The following is a 23526-nucleotide window of genomic DNA, read 5'->3' on the forward strand; positions in this document are numbered from 1 at the left end:
CTCCTTCGCTAAACCAGATGTGGGCGTGGCACATCTGGCGTGATGCATCTGGCCAGTGGGCCGAGAGTTTGACAGCTCTGAGTTAGATTAAGAGTTCATGGGTCTCATTAAAAAGCTTCCCACTTGTTTGGATTCCACTTTGTGGTAGATGTACTTTGCTTTCCTAAAATTGTACTTATCTAAATAGCTAGATCATGGTTTGGTCTTGGTCAGCTGCTTCTTTTTGGATCTGGGTTACAGGACTTATAAAGCAAGCCCCTACATTTTTAGAGAAGCAATCTGTTTAATGGAGTGTAACCCCCCCTGTATTTAGAATATTAGTTTAAGAACAATTTCACATATTTATCCTAGCATCAATCCAGATGTTGCATATGGCATTCATTTCTGGGTAGGTTGCTTGAATGCATAGTGCTTTGTTTGTTGTCACTATTTTCTTCTATCATAGCTCAGTGTTTCTCATTATCAGCAATTTTTACAATGTGTAGAGAAAGGGGGCTATGGAATTCTGGGAGATGAAGTCCACAAGTCTTAAAGTTGCTGAGCTTGAGAAATACTGTCATAGTTTGGCCCCCTTTCTCTATTATTCATGCACCATGATAATAAGTATTCCTGGAATCATTTATGATTTCCTCAGAGTTTGGAAATGGGAGAGGGTCATACAGTCACATTGCATTGGCTGAGTTACATGTGTGTGTTTTTTTTCAGTTTATTCTATCTAAAGCAGATAAGACTGCAAAAATCAGGCCCATATTTTTTTTTAAAAAAACTACTGTACCCATAAGCAGTATGCCTACACAATACATCTAGTCATTCTTCATCATGTAATCATTACTTTCCTTATTTACAGTATTTAGCTTGGAACTGGCTTTATTAATGCTTCAAATTTTTTGTTTAAAGTGTCAAGATTCAGCACACATATTGTATGCCACTGACATATTTGCTAGGTGACCTTGTTTGGTTTTCTTTTAACACATTTCCTTTCACAGTTTTATACATTTTCTTACATTCAGGCTTGAGTTATACTAGATTTATTAAAATACAATTTCTTATGCTTCAGACTTTCCCATCTATGTAGCTAATAATCCCAGTCTGTGCGCTTTGGGCTAAGAAGTTTGGAAGATGCAGCCCAGTAAAACTGCCCAATGTCAAAAGCGGCAAACTTGTTGTGCTATGATTGTTGAATACTAAGGCTTATCAGAGAATTTCTGACCCAAAAAATGTATCTCTATTTTATAAACAGGGATTGTATCCTCCTGAATATATCAAGTGTCTTCAGAGTGTAATAGCAAAAATAATTAAATAAATCAAGATGGCAGCCATGATGGTGTGTCAGAAGCTCCACCTGTTTTTCCTGTCCATCACAACTCACATAAAAACCAGATGGAGCTTCAATTAAACCACCACAGCCACATGTAAACTTTTTCTTACTGTATTCTGCAGATACCCAGATATACTGATTCATTGCATGAAATGAGTCATGTTTTGTGTTTTACGTGCTTTAACTTCAAATTGATGACATTGTTTATTTATGATGGTAAGACATCCGTTACAGAAATGTAATGTGAGGATGAAGGACTACACTAGTACTTATATTTCAGGAAAAAAGAAAAACAAATCTCAAACCATCTTACTTCAAAATATAAGTGTGTGGAATGTTCCCTAATAGTGTAAACAAAAGCAAAAATAAATCTCATAAAAATTCAATACATTGGAAATTGTAACTAGATGCCAATCTCCACTATTGTCCATTTGAGGTACCTGAAGACATCTGGTTGACTATTGTGTGGGGAAAGTACTGGAAGAAATGGCCCCTGACCTGACCTAATAGAGATCTTATGTTCTGAGTTTATCTAGTTGGCAGGAGACACCAACAATTTTGATCAGATGGAGGGAAAAGAACCACTTAACTGTGAAATCTTTAAAACAAAATAAGAGTGCTCCCCAAATTTGGTAAAAGGCCATATCAAAGGAAGGAAACACGAGAGATTAGGATTATGTTCTCACAATACGTTTTGCTTGTTTGCCTTTGGAGGACTGGACATCAATTACATTTTGCATGACAGCTTGGAACAATCTTCCTTGAACTAGAACCCAGCATGCTACAATATAGTCCTCATCCTATGGGGATTATAACACTTGTTGTTACATAAAAATAACAGATACTTGTGTGAGAAGGCAAATATGGGCAATAGCACCATTGACTCTCTTTGCAGGGAAGTCATCAAATGACATCACTAGATTATTTTTAAAACCCATCTATTTGTTTTGCCTATTTACTTTTCTACCCTGTGACAGATCATCAAATCAAATGGAATAGAAAAAGAAAGAAAAAGCAGTTGCTTGAGTTTTTATTTTATTTTATTGCTTCTTTCTTAGTTTATCCCAAGTGATTGCTGAGTGGCCAATTGCTGTCTTAGTGTTCTGTTCGGTGACTGTGTTGATCTGTACTTTGGTGGGCCTACTAGTAGGAAATGTGCCAGATTTTTCTGAGCCCATGTGGGTAAGTTCATACTGATTACATAACTTGGGAGTTTATTTGTAATTTCAAAGAGCCGTGCCCAATTTGATGTTTCCCAGACTACAGCTGAACTGTTTTCACAGGACTGGGAGATGGTGGGGATATTAATCTTTTGGAGGACTAGAGTTTGAGGATGATTACTTTAAAAGTTTGCTCTCCACCCAGTAACATGCAGAAGTAAATCTCAGGATGATAACTGCATTTCACCATACTTTTCCAGAAACTTGAATGAATTTTGAGTGCTTTAAGAAGCCTTAAGCTAAAATGTTAAGGGAAGCGCCACATAGATGGGTGCTTTATATATAAAGAAGTTAAACTCAATTGCCAGATAGAATTGAGAGTATGTTTGAAGGCTTTTAGTCAGACTAATTAATACTGAACTAGATTCACAGTGCTTAACTTTTTGTTTATTGTTATCTACTTCATCCACCTTTTTCCTCTTCCTATAGGGAAAGCATCAGTGAGAATGCTTGGGGAAAAAAATTAGAGACTAACCTTTAAAGTACTGTTTTTAAATTCTGCCCTTTTAGATGGTTTAAAATCATTAAATGATACGTCCTTTATACATTCTGGGATAAATTATGGGCTTTTCTAAAATGTGAATGGGCTCCATTATATATTTGGTAAACAGAATTCTTAAAGATTCCTTGCAAGGCAGCATCAACATAAAAAGTAGTCAAAACAAGTAAATGGACTTATTCACATATTACAAAAGGTGTCAAAACAGACAAGATGGAAGTTAGGCAGCCTAGTGTAAGTCTCTCCCATATCTATTCACATAAAATGATCCCACCTGGCTTGGATTGTGCCACCATGACTGCCATCTTGCCTGTTTTGAACCTCACCCTCTAGATTGTTCTTGCCTAAGGCCCACCTGAATGAATTAGAGTTACATGATCTGAAATGAAAAAAATTGAGATTATTCAAAACTTTTGATGATAACAAGAATGTCGAAAGCAGGGGTCCCCAAACGTTGCAGCTTTAAGACTTGGGGACTTCAACTCCCATTCTGGGAATTGAAGTTCCCAAGTCTTAAAGCTGCAAAGTTTGAAGAGCTCTGGTCTAAAGACACTCTGAAAATCTTGATTCTATTCTATTTTTTCCATCCTCATGACTTTGGGATCATAAGGCTGTATGTATTTTAAAAAACAAGATTGATTTGGACATGTACCAAAATACCTGTTGTAGCTGATAAAATATCACACTTTTAATGTTTTTCAAAATCTTCTTTCTTCATTATAAATAGGGTTTTGAACCACGAGACACAGAGATTGGCAGAAAGCTCACCGTTTGGAAGAATATGAAAAGCCAAACAGGCTATAAAAAGATGCTTTCCCTTTCTCCCTTCATTGACAACAGGTTGCTGCTGCTGCTATTATTATTATTATTATTATTATTATTATTATTATTATTATTATTATTATTTCTATTATTATTATTTCTATTATTGTTGTCGTTATTCCAGTGGCAATAACATGACATGCATAAAAATAGTGAGAAAAATCATCTCTATGAATTATTTTTTTGCATCCTGCTTCAACAGTTTTAAGATTATTGCCTGAGGATTCTGTGGCCATTAAATGAATGCAGACCTTATTTTGGGGGGTAGGATTCTGGAGTTTGGAAGACATCAATGGCATTCCTTGAGGGCCAGGTGCAAAATATATATTGCTGTTGATGATGATGGCTGAAGGAAGCATGGATTAAGGATCACACATTTTTAATATAAGTACAAGTGGTTGCTATTAGTAGGCACCACTGAGCCCACGAATGGCAAATGGAATTTATGATTTAAAAATCACAAGACTCTCGCCCTGGTCATCACTTCTTTACCCTCCTACCATCGGGAAGGAGATATAGAAGTATAGCCAGCCACACAAACAGGCTGAAGAACAGTTTTTATCCATGGGCTGTCAGACTCCTGAATGAGAAATAACATGAACTGCAGGGCCGGTGCAACGTGTAACATGTTCCCACTGATGCAATAGGATTGGGTGTTTTGTTAATATGATTTATTGGGTTAGGGGTTTTCTGTCTTCACTGTGAGTTGTATTGTGTTGGGGGGGGGTGCACTGAGGGAACTCAACCAATCTCATTGTACATATGTTATGCACTGACAATAAAGATTTGGAAAAAAAATTGAAATTGAAAAACACTAACCAGCTAGAATTTCTGGCCAGTAGTTGGGTGCCATCTTTAAAACTTAAAGTTTCTAGGCCCCATACCTGCATATGAGAAAGTAATTTCTCCCATACACTTCTCCCAAGAAGCTTATTCTTGGGAGAGTGTTGAATTCTGAAAGAGAGAAATGACTCTGATGAGTATGGCTCCAATATACTGAAAGTGTGGCAGGAAAGGACATTCTTAATGAGAGAGAATAGTGTGTTTAAAGTCTGACTTAGTATTTTAAGGCACAGAACTCTCTTTTAATAGGTATTCATTTATTAATTTTTAGTTATATTCATTTGCCTTTTTGTCAAAGAGGTATTTTATGATGATCTACATCTATCATGACAACCGTGTATGAATGAGCATCCCTATTGTAGCCAGTTCTTGATGGTCCCAATTCCTAAAAGTACTGGTCTCATTTGCAAAATGGATGCTCAAATATCAGAAAAGCCAATGGTTATCAGACATTTTCTATCACATTATTGTATAATAATCCAGATATATTCAGCTATTAAAAATGGAATATAAGATCCTAATAGATAATTTCTCTAATTACATTTTTATCATAGCACCATCAATATATATCAATACATGACACTTCCACACTCCAGGTGTAGCATGTAGTTCTGTATCAATTTTTATTTTAGTTAAGGCATGGAAGAAAACAAACATTAACCAAGAATTGAGCAAGCAGCCAAAAAGGCTTAGTATTTCTTTTTTCAATTAGATTAGAATTAAAATGCCCACTTGTAATGGAGTCCAATTTAAAGGGAAGTTTTCTTCCCACTTGAAAGAATTTTGCTGCATGATAGAAGTAATTTTTATTTTATTGTGCTGGAAACTATTACTATACATCCGGTGTATTCTAAGAGAGGATTGTTGCCCCCAAATATACCCTGAAATTAATTAATTGAAATAAAAATAAGACACATAATGGCAATCTATGTATCTATATATTCCAAATCAGGGATATCATTGGAATCAAAACAGGAAAGCCTCATCTTCCATCTCTGTGTAATGAAATTATGTCAATCAGCTGAGCTGATACAGAACAATGCTCAGTTCCAGAGTTTCCTAAAGATATTCCTTATTTCTTTTGTTAGCTTTGGAGATCTGGGCATCAACAAAGGGCAGAGAGCTTTACAAGGAGAAGCAAGAATAAGGAGGATGGTGGAGCCAGACTACGAAAAAGATGGCTTCTTCTGTAATCCTCCAGGTAAGATTAATTTGAAATTAGACTTCAGAATACAAAACAGCAAGAATGGCGACATTTTACTTAATAAAATAATGCTAGCAATGAAAGATGCCATTCTGGCCACTATGCTAACACACACAAACAAACTACTAACTAGTCTATATAGAAATTCAAGGTAAAGCATTCCCAACAGATGGCTGACCATTCTCTACTTAAATACATTCTGTGAAGGAGACCTTAACTGGTTCCCTCAGGAACCAGTTCTACTGCTGAACTCTTCCTCTTCGTTAAAATTTTCCCCCTAATATTTAACAGTAACCTTTCTTTTTGAAATGAAAACCAATTACTCTGCATTCTGGATTGATAGCAAATAGGAAAACAAAGGAGAATGGTAAAACTAGACTGTCAAAAGGATTTTTTGTGGGGTTCCCCCCCCCCCCCGTGATTCACCCAGATAAGCTTTGTGTAGATTGGGTGTCCAGACTATGAAAAGGAAAGAATGGAGCTCATTTATTTAATGCGAGGAGCTGTCAAAGACTTTTATATACCCATCCAATAATGTTTATCTTGTATAAATGCATTTAAATATACTGCAGATCTAAAACCAAACAAACATTAAGGTTTCCTAATTTACAAGAAGCTAGGGGAGAATATGCATGCATACAAAAGAGATATCAATATCAGAAGATCTTTTTTCCTTTAAAAAATGTTCTTTTCAATTGAACCCCACATTTGAAGGTGCTTTTACGGGCTTTCTACAAAGCATCTCCACTGTTAGTTACTCTGACTTATTTGCCCAATGTCTCTGGTCCCACCCAGTTGCCCATTACTATCTCCCACACATTACTTTGCTGTCACTGAATTTGCCTCCTTTTGCCTAGCAGTTAATTTTGCCTAGAAAATAATCCTCTGCTACTGCCATTAAAAGCAATAATTCCTGGAAACACAAGGAGCAGATAAATGTTTGGGTTCTTAAAGATGATGAGGTACTACAGTTATTATTTATTTATTTTATTTATTTGATTTGATTTCTATACCGTCCTACTCCCGAAGGACTCAGGGTGGGGAACTATTATGGGTGGGGTCTAGGGCTCTCCCTGTGGACTGATCGCACATCCCAAAAGGTAACATTTCAATAATTTAGCAATAAACCATTGATGCCTCCAGGCCCAGTAGTCTGCTATTATTTCTTGCCTTTGGGGTCTTCTTGGACAGGAGACCCGTCAACCAGCACCTCTAAAACTAACATTCTGTTTAAAACCAGGAACTTTACTTCAATACCAACCCAGTTCAACAATGTAAGGTAATCATTGCAGACACACCTCAAATTCTAAATTGTATGTCATCAATGACACATAAAGCTTTTGCTGAAGACACTTCTTCTTGTGCCATATCCGTCATTGGACGTTGGTGATGATGTTGGAGATCCTATTTTTATCAACAGCCGCATGAAAAAGTGCTGTTGAGTTTTGTCCCTTAGATTTTGAAGCCATAATGTTCTTCTTGTGTCTGGACCTCATTTGTCTTCAATCTTTCCTTGGAGGATTAAGTGAAGTATGGTGTATTTTTCCGGGTGTCGCATCACATGTCCAAAATATTCTAACTTTTGCTTTTTTATGTTTTTGATGATTTCCCTTGGCTTTCCCAGGCGGCTTATCACCTCATTTCTGATTTTGTCAACCCAACTTATATGTAATAGCCGCCTGTAAATCCACATTTCTGAAGACACAGGAGGTTGTATATGTACATGCTAGAGCTAGACGATTCTGATTAAAAACAGCATTATTTAAAAATTTAAAAGCCTAACCTAATTTACAATACATGAGGCTATTTCATTACTTTCCCATAACATGATCGCTGTTCCAACCACCATTATCTAGCAACAATTCATTGAGGTCCTCAATAGCTAATGTACTGGAGGAAAAATTAGGAAGCATCATCTTATTTCAGAGGACCTCCGGGTTTTTTAGCAGAAAGAAAACTCTAAGGAACCACAACAATAAAAATCCTTTCAAAACAGCTCAGTTATGAGTGAAGGCATGCAGTGAGCACAAAATTCTCTGCACGATTCCATATGAATACAGTAGGAAATGGAATAATGTATCCCAGATGAGAGAATGGCTGGTTGGCTGCCATAGAAATTTCCACAATAACATTTCCAAATGTTTCTTATTTAATTTGCTCAGATTGCTAACACTGCTGTTCTCAAAATATCTTGCGGCAGTTCAGTAGGATTTCATTCCAAAGCTTCCTTCGGATTTGGGTGTAGAATGTATAATTCACTTATTATTAATGTCAAGGTACCAAGGTTTTTTAGATGTACTTCTCCCATATGCATTCAATTTTATGCATGTCTGAATAGAAATAAATCCTACTAAGATCAAGGTGATTTACTTATAATTAAAGTTGTACCGGAACACAATCTGCCCTGGTTTCATTGTTGTGATCAATTGAAATAGATATAAAATGTAGCAGCTAATGTAGGGGACTATCATTCAACTGCCAGAATCACAAACTATGGCGAGCAGCATATCTTGATGGGAGTCCTATCTTGAGCTTGGAGCTTTGCCAAGAGCTCTGAAACAACTGGAAAAAGAGCAACCATAAGTGAGACTGTATCTCATCCTAACTAGTGTAAGAACATTTGGAGAAAGACAACAGTTGCGACTTTGAGACTTGTTTGAACTGAATATAGAAATACTGAGCATAAAGGACTGACATTAAAAACATATTTATTTATTTATTTATTTATTTTATTTGTTCCTATTTCTATACCGCCCTTCTCCAAATAGGACTCAGGGCGGTGAACCGCCAAAGTAAAAAACAAAACATACAAAATTTAAAAACAGTTTAAAATAATTAAATATTTTGGCCGTAAATTAAAACAACCCAATTTAAAATCAATTTAAAATTTAACTCAAGCCAGCCCAGCTAGTTGAAATAAATGGGTTTTCAGGGCCCGACGAAAAATCCGGAGGTCTGTTATTGTACGTATCTCTGGGGGGAGGTTGTTCCAGAGGGTGGGCACCGCCACAGAGAAGGCTCTCCCCCTGGGAGTCGCCAGCTGACATTGTCTGGCAGACGGCACCCTGAGGAGGCCCACTTTGTGCGAGCGTACTGGCCGGTGGGAGGCTATTGGTGGCAGAAGGCGGTCTGATGTTACGTGATAACATCACCTTGCCAAACATAAAAGAGTGGAGCTGACCTAGAGCAATAGCCTTTTGTTAGGGAAGTTGTTAGGGAAAAATGCCAGGAAGCATGTAATAAGACAGATTCTGCACAAAAAAAATACAACTACATTTAAGTGTGTTTCTCCATTATATACACTCCTCTAGACATTCTGGTAGCTGAATCAAGAAGAGATGTTAATTTTAAAAAAACAAGTAATAAATAATATCAATAGAGGAAGGAACACTGGCCATACTTTATATTTCAAATATGAAGCAACTCTGAGTCATTGTCTTCTAAGAATAAATTTACATTAATAACACTACATTAAAACAAGTTATATTTTTATACAGTTCTTTTGAAAACGATAATCTCTACTGATAAAGTCTTAACAGTTCTAGTCATTGTTCAACTTTGGAAAACCTGTGGGGAGTTCCTTTTTTTAATATTAAATATACTATAGAATCTTTTTTCCTGTTTTTGGCAATGAACTAGGCAGCAAGCATTAAAACCCAAGCTTTAATCATCGTCATTGTCATCATCATCATCATCATTATCCCAGGTTCATGGGAAAGACTCAGTAGATGGATAAAAATGCCAAATCCAGTCTAAACATCTGGCTGACTGTGCGACCAACAATAATAATAATATTGGCACATTGCATACCACACCACAAAATCTTGGACAGTGCTCAGAAAACGTATCCATTGACAAAATTTCCATCTGTCAAGAGCAAAAGGAAACATTGCTTGGATCCACATATATATTACATCAATATATTCTTAGATTCTTGGGAAGAATTTGATGAATATGGAGGACCAACATCAGTTAACTAACTGGCATCTGTGATTTCATATTGTTTTGTGTAACAGTAATAATTCTGGTTGCACAGGACCAAGGCTTTAAGAACAAATGCATGCAAAGCCAGAATTAAGCTACAAAAACCAAATATAGTCTCAGCAAAGAAGCTGAAAAAATAGTGGACTACCTGGTTAGCTACTGCAAAAAGATCACACAGACTGACTACAAACAATGGCATGACAAAGTAGCAACAATGATGCACTGGAATATTTGAAAGAAGTATCCTTTGCCTGCAAGCAAGATGTGGTGGGAACATTAAATAGAAAAAAGTAATAGAAAATGAAGGAGCTAAAATGCTCTGGGATTTTAGAATGCAAATAGACAAGCACTTGCCACATAAAACCCAGACTTAACAACTGTCAGTAAGAAAGAAAGAAAAAAGTCTGCATAGTAAACACTGTTGTACTTGGAGATAACAAAGTAGAAGAGAAGGAACTGAAGAAAATCACAACATACAAAGAGCTGAGGATAGAAGTAAAATGCCTGTGGCAAAAGAAAGCAAAGATAGTATCAATATTAATAGGCATCTTGGGTGCACTCCCAAAATATCTGGAGCACCACTTGAACATCAGCATTGACAGAATCATCATCAGTCAATTGTGAAGGCAGCTTCACATGGAACAGCTTACATTGTGCAAGGATACCTTTAACACCATCAAATAACAATATCTGCTTATCTCAGGTCCTTATGAAGGACTTGATATGTGGATAAAAATGCCAAACGCAGCCAAATATTTGTGTGACTAACCATAATAGTAATAAGCAGACAACTTTTCTTCCTGCCGTCCTGCAACTTCTGGCTCTGGATGCTCATCCAACAGTCCTGATAAAAATGCCAAATCTATTCTAAACATCTGGTTGAATTTGCAAGCAACATAATAAATAGAATATGGCAAAAGAAAGCAAAGATACTATGATACTACCAATAGCAATAGGTGCTATTGATTCAATTCCAAAACATCTGGAATATCATTAGAACACTATCAGCATTGACAAAATCACCATCTGTCAATTGCAAAAGGCTGCTTTACTTGGAATAATATAAATCCTACAACAATACCTTTAATTAAGCAACAACATCTATCTATCCAGGTCCTTGGGAAGGATTCAATAGGTAGACAAAAATGCAAAATCCAGGCTAAACATTTGTCTGACTGTGCAAGAACATAATAAAAAATTAATATGATGCTCAATTCTTAAGGGAGGTAAAGAGTAGTTCAGAACAATGATAAAGTTTCTTCTTCAATTAATTGTTCACAAAAGAGAAGTTATGCAATGGCAATGAAAAGAGCCTACAGCATTATTATTATCTCTTTTATTCATTAAACATGAAACTCAGTCAACTGAACATTTAAAAATGTATCACACATATCATTGACTGGCACTGATTGTTGATACAGGTTGCTGCCAGCATCCTAGGTATCAACCAAATATCTTCTTAAAATGTACGATATTCCCAGTAGCGCAGTTTTTTGTAGTTCTGTTGGTGTTATTGCAGGAGGCTACAATTTCTTGATGTATTTTGTGAATTCTTGGACATGGTACTAAGTGCCACGATGACAATGGGTATCACTGTTACATGTTTCATCCATAATCACATAGTTTTGATGGCCAGGTTGCGATATTTCATGATTTTTTCCAGTTCTTTTTCTTCTATTCAGGCGTCTCCTGGTACAGCAATATCAATAAATTGTACACTTTGGTTTTCGACAACTGTGATATCTGGCATGTTGCGTTCCAACTGACGATCGGTCTGTATTCAGAAGTCCCATAAGATCTTCACCTTCTCATTTTCAACAACTTTTTCCACTTTATGTTCACATGACGATGATGATGATGATGATTCCAAATAATTTGACTGATCCTTCACCTTTGTTCATGTATTTTGTCTTCCTTTTAGGGAAGAATTATTCTCAGCTGGTTTTCATGTCTACAACTGCTGGGAGCTTGTGGAATTTGCAAGCGATACAATCCATGTGTCAAATGGAACAGAACAAGGTTAGTAGTGCTTTGAGGAACAGACACATTTCCTTAGAGTGACAGATTCCAGTTTCACACTTCTAAATAATTTACGTAATTCTGAGACCATTCATATGCATACAAAGGAATGAGAATCCAGCATCCAGCATACTGAATTTATAACAAAATGTAATGAAAAACCTCTTTTTTGGTTGATCAAAACAGATTTGTGAAAAAAGAGGAAAGAAAATTGGACAGGGGAAAAGATAAGAATATTACAGTAGAAATGTACTATAGAAATAATCTAGTCTAGTTCACTGGAATTGGGCAGTCAAATAAACTTCAACAAACAAACAATAAATACATTTCTATTGTAGGGACCAAAATCCTGTAGTTGTAGCAGTCCTGGCAGAGATATGGATCAGCTCATTTTTACTTAGGGGAGGAGAAGGGAAGGGAAAGAAAAAGATTATTTTGAGTTCCATTCTGAAATAAGCTAAAAGCAGTAGCCATTCTTAATTTAGGAAATATTCAATCCCAATTAATTCTATTTAAAAAGCAGATTTAACAAGATGTCTGTCTATCGGTCGGTTGGCCTATCATCCATCCATCTATCTATCTATCTATCTATCTATCTATCTATCTATCTATCTATCTATCTATTTATCTATCTTCTATCTAAATGCTTCATTGTAAAAGCTCGCAGCTCTAAAAATCAGAACAGAGCATAAAGTGCAGGAAAGGTAAGAGAAAAGGAAAACAAAACAAAGGGAAGGAAAGTTAGCTCTTTGATTATTGGATGTTTTTAAAGTAAAAGATCTGTATTTGGGGGTAATTTTAAAATGAAAGTATATTTATGTTTTGTGAAACTGTAGCATTTAGGTATCAAAGCTTATGTTATTTTATGATGAAAAGTTAAGAGAAACCTGAAAAAAGGCCACTTCATTAAAATGCTTGATAACTTTTTAAATCCTATTACAGTATTATTATGTTTGACACTACAAACTGCATTATTATCAATTAATGTATATATGCTGTCCATCTCTCTGATAAAGCAACTCTGGATGGCTTACTATCTATATAAATAAAAATGTAAATGTCCGTTTGTACATAACCGCACATCTCCAAAAGTTCTTCACCGATTGCTTTCAAATTTTGACACAACGTTGCATTCGTCTACGGGAGTGTTTTTATATACCTATATTATATACATGTCACACCTGTGACAGGTAAAAACATGAAAAACATTGAAAAACAGCACCATCTGCTGGACATAAAACCAACATGGCAGCCTCCTAGCCCTGATTACGCTAACAGATTTCTGCTCCTTATATTTAGACTCTCCATATTGCTTCCAAGAAACTACACATTTGGAAGGCAGTGACGCCCGAGGGCCATATCCTGCCAACAGGCTCGGCAGGTAGGCAGCCGGCTCCCTGCCGGGAAGCCCTCGCAGCTGGCACTTCTAGGGTTGGGCGGGGCCCGCCCGAGCCTGGCTCTGACCTCCCCCTCCCCCGGCCACCCCGCAAACTAGCCTCGCCTGCCGCTGCTGCCCATCCCCCTCGCCAGCCGCTCTCGGGGCTCCCTCCAAAGAACACCTGGCAACAAGGCTGCCTGGGTACACCGAGCAGGAACCCTCCATCCCTCACCTGGCCTGAATCGCACCTGGCCCAGTGCTACCACGGGTCCCGAGGTCAGAAAGACCAGCTGCTAACCGGCGCTATGCGAATCCGGTCGGTGAATGGGAGATGGGGGCAACTGGAGCCTGGGGGTTGCCTTTGACCAGCGCCGCCTTTGATTCCCAGGTGGGCTCTCTGGTAGTTCACGGAGCCTACACGAAAATTTCGCCCTCTGGCAGAAAAGGGGCTCCAGGGAGGCTTCAGGGGGCAGAAACGGGCAGGAGGGAGGATGGCTGGCCCTCCTTTGTTTCGCCTGGAAGAGCAGGGGATTTAATCATTCCCCTGCCCTTGGCAGGTGGGGGAGGAGAACTGCCCAGCAGGGGTCCAGTGGGGTGTGCATGGCTCCTGGCTTTGCTGCTTTTTTCCTTCGGGCGGGAAGCCCCAAACCAGCCTCGAACCCCCGCCACACCCCCTCCCTCCCTCCCTTCCCTTCCCTTCCCTGCTATGCATCTCCCCGTCGAGCCCCCAGAGAACATCTGTGTAGGGAGGATGGAGGGGGCCTCCGAGTTTCTGTTGTGGTGTGGACAGCTGTGAAGGCCTGGCCTGAAAAGGTAAGGGCGATGGTGGGGGACGCAGAAGAGGCCGAGCCAGAGACAGAGATAACAGAGAGAGAGGGAGAGAGAGACATAGAGAAATACAGAGAGACGGGGAGGAGAGAGAGACACATACAGAGATACAGAGAGAGAGGGTGGGAGAGAGAGAGACAGAAAGAGATACAGAGAGAGGGTGGAAGAGAGAGAGACATAGAGATACAGAGAGAGGGGGAGAGACACATAGAGAGATACAGAGGGGGGAGAGAGAGACAGAGAGATACAGAGGGGAGGGAGAGAGACAGAGAGAGATACAGAGGGGGGAGAGAGAGACACATAGAGAGATACAGGGGGGAGAGAGACAGAGAGAGATACAGACAGAGGGGGGAGAGAGACATAGAGATACAGAGAGAGGGGGAGAGAGAGAGACTCATAGAGAGATACAAGGGGGGGAGAGAGAGAGAGACATAGAGAGATACAAAGAGAGAAGGGGAGACAGAGAGGGAGGATTTTGTGGTTCCCATTATTTTTTAGCAACCGGTTCTCTGCCCTAATCACCAGCTGGGTAGGCGTGGCTCGGGGGCTGTCATGTGACTGATGAAAGTGAGTGATGTCGAGTTGGCCACGCCCACCAAATGTTCATGGAGAGTTTGGAACTTCAGCCTCATTCTTTTAGCCCAGCGGGAGCACCAGACTGGGCCACAGCAACGTGTGGCCAGGTACAGCTAGTTTAGTATAAAAGGTAATTAACATATGGAGTAAAGGCTAAGGTGGTTATCTTTCTTAACTCAGGGAGAATAAAAACACATTTTTGGCTGTCATGCAAGTATATCATCATCATCACCATCTACTGTCTTTATGTTTATGTTATGGAGCAAAAAATGATAGAGAATTAGTTCCAGCTCACCGTCCTCTTTTATCATCAAATACTCTTTTGACAATTTTTGCACACTGATTTCCAGTTGCCAACCCCAAGATTATTTGATTTCATGTTGTCATCAGCCCAACAAAACCACAGAGTGACAGAAAATGAGGATATTGGGAAAAATAAAAGAAGAAAGGAAGAGAGACATAGAAAAACTTAATGCATTATTATCTTTTTGGCTATTTTCCAGATCCGTTCACACCCACAGTTTGGGAACCTGTGTCAACGTACCGAAGCCAACGAATGCTGTCCAAGCTGGTCTCTTGGGAATTATATTGCTGCCCTACACAACCGATCTTCTTGCTTCGATATTACCCAGGCGGATGTTTCCCACACCCTGACCCTCCTACGTTCTTGTGCCCCTGACTATCATAAAGGCATTCTTGTTCCTTCATGCATTGGTTTCAAGACTGAAAGAGACAAATACGTGCAGTGTTCTAAACTCCCAGAGAAATGCACTCGGTTCCACGCGGTTTACCAGCTCCTTCATTTCTTAGTGGACAGAGATTTTCTCAGCCTGCAGACGGTGGGATATCAAGTGCCAACCCTGAAATATAGCCTGTTGTTTTTGCCAACCATGAAGGGAGCTTCCATGCTGGGAATCTACCTAAATAATCTTGAGTCAGGGGACTTGTTTGATAATTACACATCCATCATTGGGATGGACTTGGGCCTTAAGCAGAAATTATTCCAGCACTACCTTTTCCTGGATACCGTGTATCCAATCATGGCAATACTGGCAATATTTCTGAGTATATTTTGTTATTTACACTCGGTCTTTATCACTTTTGTCATCATAATGATTGTCTTTGGTACCCTGATGATTTCGTACTTCTTGTACAAGGTGGCCTTCCAATTTTCCTATTTCCCTTTTGCAAACCTATCTGCAGTGATCATTCTCAGCAGTATTTGTGCCAACCATACCTTGGTCTTTTTTGACCTCTGGAATCGTAGCAAGAGCCAGAACCCATCTGCAGGGCTGCTGCAGTGGGTGAGAACCACCATGCATCATTTTGGTTACCTCATGATGGCATCTTGCCTGACAACTGGTGCTGCTTTCTACGCAAGCTACATGAGTTACATTACGGCCATACGCTGTTTTGCCATCTACATGGGCACTTCTGTCCTGGTGAACTTGATATTTATGTTGACGTGGCTCCCTGCTTCAGTTGTACTGTATGAACGATTCATAGCAAAGAAGTGTGTTTATAAACCAGAACACTACTGGAATAATACTGGGCACAAAAGGGTCATTCTGTCTTTCCATCATCTCCTCCAGAGTATCCAGACTACTTGGCGTGAAACTTCCAAATTATTATTTGAGAAAGTTCTTCCTTGTGGAGTAATCAAATTCCGTTATATCTGGATCTGTTGGTTTGCTGCCTTGGCTATAGGTGGTGCCTATATCTCCTGTCTAAATCCTCGACTAAGGCTCCCATCTTTGGAGATGTCATCTATACAAGTCTTCAGGTTAAATCACCCCTTTGAGAGATATGATGCCGAATACTGTAATGAGTTCATGTTTGAAAGGTTAGAACGAGAAGACATGCATATGCCCATCACTATTGTATGGGGTGTACTCCCAGTGGACAACAGGGATCACTTTAATCCTAAAAGTAATGGCACTCTGGTGAGGGACTCAGCCTTTACCATTGAAAATCCTGAAGCGCAAAGGTGGCTGCTGCAATTCTGCCAAAATGTCAAGAATCATACTTTTTACTATGCCGACGTGGAACAAAAATCCACAGTTTGTTTCATGGAGGAATTTCAGCAGTGGATGGACAGCAGACAATGCTCCAAGAGAGATCACAGCTTCAACCTCTGCTGTAATCACTTCTCCTTCCCATATGGCAGAGAAGTCTTTCTTCATTGCATCAAAATGATGATAATGGAGCACAACAGAGAAGAAGCTGAAGCTCGTGACTTTGGTCTCCGATTCGATGAGAAGGGCAATCTTGTTGCCCTGGTGCTAGAGTTTCAAACAATTTACTACTACAGCTCCAACTATAGCAAGGTAAAACAATTTTATGATGAGCTTGGCTTATGGATAAGACAAGAGATAAAGGTAGCCCCCATGGGGCTTCAAAATGGTTGGTTCACCAGTAAATTGGACCTCTATAATCTCCAGCACAGCATCGACACAGAGACCATGGTGGTGCTGGGATTGTCAATAGCCATCTGTTTTGTGGTTCTCTTGCTCACAACTTGGAATGTCCTTCTTACTGCATTCTCTGTTATCACTGTAGCAGGTACTGCTCTGGTAACTGTTGGACTTTTGGTTCTTCTGGAATGGCAGCTGAATGCTATGGAGTCCCTCTTCATTTCAGCAGCAGTAGGCCTCTCCATCGACTTCACTGTGAACTACTGCATTTCCTACCACTTGTGTACCCACTCCGATCGCCTGAGCAGGGTTGCCTTTTCCCTGAAACAGATGAGCTGTGCCACCATCATGGGAACTTCTGCTTTGTTTTCCGCAGGTGTGATTATGTTACCTGCCACTGTGCTAGCGTACAGGAAGTTAGGGATTTTTATGATGATGATCAAATGTATCAGCTGTGGCTTTGCCACATTCTTCTTCCAATCTCTGTGCTGCTTCTTTGGTCCAAATAAGAATTGTGGACAAATTCTTTGGCCATGTATTAATATTTGGAAGGACTACTCCGAGAGCCCTAATTCCTCCAACAGAACTTTCATCTGTGGAGGAAATGAGAAACAGAACCGATTAGCAAAAGATCAGGAATCCAATGGTGCAAATGAACAGTATGAACTCCAGCCTTTGGCCCGGAAGCTCAGTGACAGCTTTGACAATAGCACTTCCACAAGCAAACTGTCCAATCGTCCATCTGTCTTATCTGAAGATATTCAGCTCCAGGACAACCGGTGCCCTAGAATGGAGCTTCACTCATCCTTTGAGAGAGACAGACATAAGCTAGAGCAAACTGAGGGATGCCATATATCTCTTTGTCAGTGCCCTGCCTTGCAAACATCTTCTCCTTACAAGCCTGGAAGTAACTCAGGAACAGAAGCAGAAAATCATCAAGACGAGCTCTGCAGAGAGTGTAGATGCCAAAAATATGATCCGAAAGCCTGGGAACATTCCCAGTCAGCCAGCACAATAGATGACAGACTGCTAAATAAATCCCATTATTCCAGCAATGCCAATCAACAAAAATCAGATTATACCTCAGAAAACAGTAATCTGCCAGAAGCTGAACTGTATGATCTTCACAGATGCCTTTATTCCACTGGTAGCTCTTTCAGTGTTCAGAATGTCTCCAGTGAGACCTCTCTCAGTGATTTTGAACCCAGCATAAAAATTGTGGAATCAGCCAGCTCCTGTCCAGATCATTTAGATGTAGTTGATTCTTGCTGTTCCACTCAGAGAGGTCACCTGAATGGAAAGAGAGACACTTTGAGGCTGGACCTAACGGAGACTGTCTTTGACACCTCTGCATCAGCATCCCAGCAAAACAATGGCTTGAGAAGAACACGATTAGGAGGATTTGGAGGCATGGATCCAGTTGTTCTACCAAATAGCAAACCTGATATGCCTGATGTTTGGATCAAACGGTCTGGGGTGCAAAACTCTGGCTACTGAGGGTGAAAAATCTCAAAGTAGAACAACTGCTATTTCAGGGGCATGGAAAATAAATGTTTGGCTCAAATAGCAGATTTGAAACCCTTCCTTTTTCAGCATGAAAATGAAGTGCATTATTGAAGAAGTGAAGAAAACACTTTTAAAAAATACTAAGCCAGCCACTTTGAAGTAGATCAGAAGCAAGCTTTAATGCAGTGTCAGCTAATCAACTGCCTACCCTTGTAGTCAGTGCCATAGTGTTGATTATATTCAGTTATCCTTGTTAAAGAGAGCCAGTTTGCTCTAGTGGATAAGGCATCAAACTAGAAATTGGGAGACCAGGAGTTCTAGTCCTGCCTTAGGCACAAAGCCAGCTGGGTGACCTTGGGGCAGTCACTTTCTCTCAGTCCTAGAAAGGAGGCAATGGCAAACCACCTCGAAAAATCTTGCCAAGAAAACTGCAGGGATTTGTCCAGGGAGACTCTGAGAAGCCGATACGATTGAACGGAAGAGAAGAGGGGTGGGGAAGAATCCTGGTTAACTTAATCAAGAAAGAGTTGTTTGTAACTGTCTCTGGTGTAAGATGTTTTGCAGTTTCACTTGGTTTTGGAAGCAGCAGAGTGTCCCAGGGATCACAAAAATAAATGACTTGGTAGCTACTGAACAATAGAGAACTTTGTATCTTGGAGCATTTGGTGTTGAGTCATTAAGATCTTGTATATTGTTGATGTGACAGAAACGTTTTAACTGAATCACTTTCTATGAATTATGCAAATCTCATCAAGAAATTATATTCAGATAGGGACAGAAAAAAATATCTCTTGGTAATTTTTCAAATAATTATTGGTACTCTTTAAAAGTAAATGTTAAGAGTATAATTTATTTCTAACTTGGGAGTGTGATTAAACTCTTTTCTCCAAGGAGAGCACGTTTTAAATTTCATCCAGTTTTTCATTATATATTTTTCATTGTCTAATATGAGTAATTTGTCTTCATTAAATATAGTACACCTTTTGATTTATATTAATGTTCATGCTAGGTATATTTTATTCAAAGCTATCGGTTTTCAGCTAATTATTTTTGTTCAAAACTGTACTTATAATTTTAGCCTAGTGTTCTACGTTTAATTTCCTATATTCCACTTTGCAATGTCACACTCTTTTCCATCTTTTTGTGGTTTATCTTGCATCTAGCTGTAATAATATCCTAGAATAAAAAAATAAACATTTTTTCTTAAAGTAGACTTTTTCTTTTACAATGAATACTATGATTTATAGTACTTTTAATATACAAAAGCTTTGGACCGTGTAGATTCTCTGTGTTTTCACCTCTGTTACATGAGTCCCTCCCTCACTACTTCAATAATATTTAGCAGACATGTGTAGATCCAGTAAAAATTGTATCACATCCACATTCTGCCCACCCTTTTATTTGGACTGTTCTACTTCTTAAAAATGTACCAAGGTTATATTGGGGAGGGGATAGTCTCCTTTTAATTGTATGCAACATAATGTATTGACAAAACAATTTTGTTCAGTATGAACTAAATAAAACTAATTTGAGTTACTTTTACAGTATCTGTCTGGCTGCCTACTAAGAGAAGAATCTCATGAGAATTATATTATGACATCACTAGCAGTGCAACTTCAATTTATATTTGTAGAAATATACCGTATTTTTCAGGGTATAAGCGCATCGGAGTATAAGAAGCACCTACCTTTTTTGGTGAGGAAAAGAAGAAAAAGAAATCTCCCTCTGCCTTTGAGCAATTTTGCCTCACTGCAGCAAACAGCAAATAGCCTGCTTTACTTTCATTTTCGTTTTCAGCATAGCTTGATTACAAGGAGAAAAAAAATCTGCTTTACCTCTTTGCAGCAAGCAGCAGAGCCCTGCGCAAAACAGCTGAGAGCAAATCAGTTGAGAGTCGGGAGGCCGATCTAATCAACTTGTGCTAATTAGGTTGTGCTGAAGCTGAAAGGAGCTGTTTTTTTCTTGCTGTTTGCTTGCAAGGAGGTAACTGCTGGGAGGCAGAGGCCAAAGAGTAGGGGCTAGTGGGTGGGCGGGGCTACATTTGGTGTATAAGATGCACCTAAATTTTCACCCCCTTTTAAGGGGGAAAAAGGTGCGTCTTATACTCTGAAAAATGCGGTATATTATTATAGTACAGCCTGCAATCTATACATGACCCTTTCAACTTGTTGGAATTAATGCCCATATGTAGTAAAGAAGTTCAGGATTATAGCAATAAGATGCAATGCACATAAATATTAGGAATAAGTCCCAATGGTGTGGAGCTACTGTAATTTTGGAATAAGCTATTTATAAAATGGCATTGACTACAAAACAAAACAACAAGGTGTTGTATTTGTTTCTAGGCAAAACTCAATATGATTTATGAAGATATGAGTTTCATAGCCAAAAGCCCTAAAATATATGGTGTAGTTATGTATACACAGATATATGATCCTCATCCTGGCATTTTAAATAATCCTTAGAATATAATCATTTGTCTATCCATGCCCTACATTAACCCATGTTACAATGAATACTTTCACCGCTAAAAATATATATAATTTCAAAATTGAGACCCCAGGCAAAAAGGTTGCCACTGGAAAAGAACAACAATGTGCTACAAGTAGTATAAGAAAGGATGGTGTAGGAGCCTGAATGCTGATAAAGCTTATGACAAAAAGACCTAAGAGAAGAAAATCAAGAAGACTGGGTACCTGGAGCATACAAAACGTGACTCCTAGGAAACTAAGTGATCATCAAAAAAGAAATAACAAGGATCAAAATGGGCATTCTCAGCACCAGTAAGAGCAACTGAAGTGCAAATGGCTATTTCTAATCAGATGGATGTATAGTGTGCTATTCTATAAATGAAAACAGAAAGAATGGAGGAGCACTAATAAAAAAAAAACAAGAACTCAGCTGAAATCTGCCTACCACCATATAGTATAGAATAATGGCTGTTTACATGCAAGATATGCTTCTGAATGTCACAATTTCCCAAACTTATTCATTAACCACAGATGCATCTGAAGAAGAAACAGAATGGTTTTATGTCAACATTCAAGAACATTTGTATTCAACAAATGTGAAAAGGAAATGTTCTGTTTGTATGTACGTATCTATGTATGATTACAGTGCCCAAACTGAAAGCAAAGATGCAGCAGAAATGTTGGCAGATTCAATGTAAATCCAGAGAATGAGTGTTGCAAAGATATGGATGGAAAAGAGAGTTCTTTTTGCCCTAATAAAGAAAACATTTACTATATAAAATAAAGAGCAGAGATTGGGAAAAAACTGAATAAAAAGCAAATGAAAATGAAAAAATACACTGAGGAATCATAGCAACATACTTCCACACGTAACAAACAGAAATCTGAAGAACAGTCAGAAATATTGGGACATGAATTAGCAGACACTGGAACAGCTGCCAGAAAGAAAAGCCCCTGGAGCCAACAGCATGCCATGAAAACCAACATAATAACAAAAATATGAGACAATTACAATTGGCTGGAAAACTGGAAAAGGGTAGTGTTCATTGCAATACAAAGAAGGCTAAAAACACAACTGAGTCAATTAATAGTAGTTAATAGAACTGAGAAGATCTTAAAAACACGGACATTAATCTTATTACCAAGTGGAGGACAATAACTTGTATTGTTTTTCTATATCTTGTGAAAGTTGGACTATAAAAAAACTGAAAGAAGAAAATTAGACTCCTTCAAAATTTGGAGATGGTTACTGCAAATACTTTAAGCAGCTAAAATAAGACTTTAGAAGCCAGACATACTACTGTAAACTAAGATTAACAAGTTAAGGCTGTCTTATTTTGATCTTGTTATGCAATAATTTTTTTTAGAAAATATCAGTTATTGTAGAAATGGTTACAGAACCGTTTACAGAAAATGAGATCAGCAAAAAACATACTGAATAGATATGTTAATCAGGCAAGAGTCTGGTTAAAAGCCAGAAATATTAAATAAACTTGTAAAACACTGAAAAGAAGAGAGGGAACTAGTCTAGGAAATCTGTAAAACATGGGAATGACTGAATAAATGAAAGCTTGATATTTAGAATGTTGAGAGCATGGAGATGACATATGCAACCCATGGCTGTAGGACACCGGTGTCAAACTCACGGCGTCATATTGCCATCACATGATGTTTCGTGACATTTTTCCCATTTGTGGAGCTGGGGTAGGCGTGGCCTGCGTGTGATGCATCTGGCTTGTGGACTGCCAGTTTGACACCCCTGCTGTAGGGGAGAAGGGTTGTGTGATCCCTGACCAATCACAGAACAAGCATTTACTAGAATAAAAATTGATGAGTTATTCCATACATCTCTTCCAGTCTCACGAGATGCTCTTCCCTCTTACGTGTGCATGTATGAGGGTATACTGGCTCATTTTCAAATAAAGTAACAATGTGCAGCCTCCCACTAATTTTATTCTTTAAGAAATCCCATGTGGTCTCTATTCATTGAAAAAATAATAATAAAAGAATGAAAAAAATTGCAGCCTGTTAAAATAGATGTATGGAATAAACCATGGAATTGGATTGAGGCCGCTCTAGTTTCTGCTGCCATCAGATTTAGAATTTGAAAGGAAACATTAGTTATAATACACAGGGCAAATCTTATGGAACCAGCAACTTTAATGTTGTACTTAGACTGCTAGTATTATTCATTATGTTCTCAGGTTGATTGGAAATATGAAGTAAAACCTGGGCAATTGTGCTGGTTAGATAAGACTGCAGCTTACCTGTTCTTTGAAAGATGAATCCTTCCAACAGTTCTACTGTGATTGATAGCGCAGGGAGAAATACAGTGCTGTATGAAGCATCACCTTGACTTGATGGCAGAAAATAATAACAGTTGTTTACTCACTTTAAAAATTGCTACAAGTACATCAAAGAAGAACAGCTCTTCTTTTTCTGCA

General features: G+C 38.6%; 1 protein-coding gene across 1 annotated transcript in view; it reads left to right on the top strand.

Moving 5' to 3' along the window:
* Positions 1-19819, top strand: part of DISP2 (dispatched RND transporter family member 2) — a 33319-nt gene extending 13500 nt beyond the window's left edge. The window contains exons 4-8 of the mRNA XM_034417867.3: positions 2377-2500; positions 3765-3877; positions 5791-5903; positions 11812-11909; positions 15195-19819. Of these exons, the coding sequence (XP_034273758.2) occupies positions 2377-2500; positions 3765-3877; positions 5791-5903; positions 11812-11909; positions 15195-18602 (3856 nt within the window). The 3' untranslated portion in view covers positions 18603-19819. The remainder of the gene's footprint in view (positions 1-2376; positions 2501-3764; positions 3878-5790; positions 5904-11811; positions 11910-15194) is intronic.
* The last annotated feature ends 3707 nt before the right edge of the window (positions 19820-23526 follow it).

This window comes from Pantherophis guttatus, chromosome 1, assembly GCF_059756535.1.
Source record: "Pantherophis guttatus breed Tessera chromosome 1, ASM5975653v1, whole genome shotgun sequence".
Lineage (NCBI taxonomy): Eukaryota > Metazoa > Chordata > Lepidosauria > Squamata > Colubridae > Pantherophis > Pantherophis guttatus.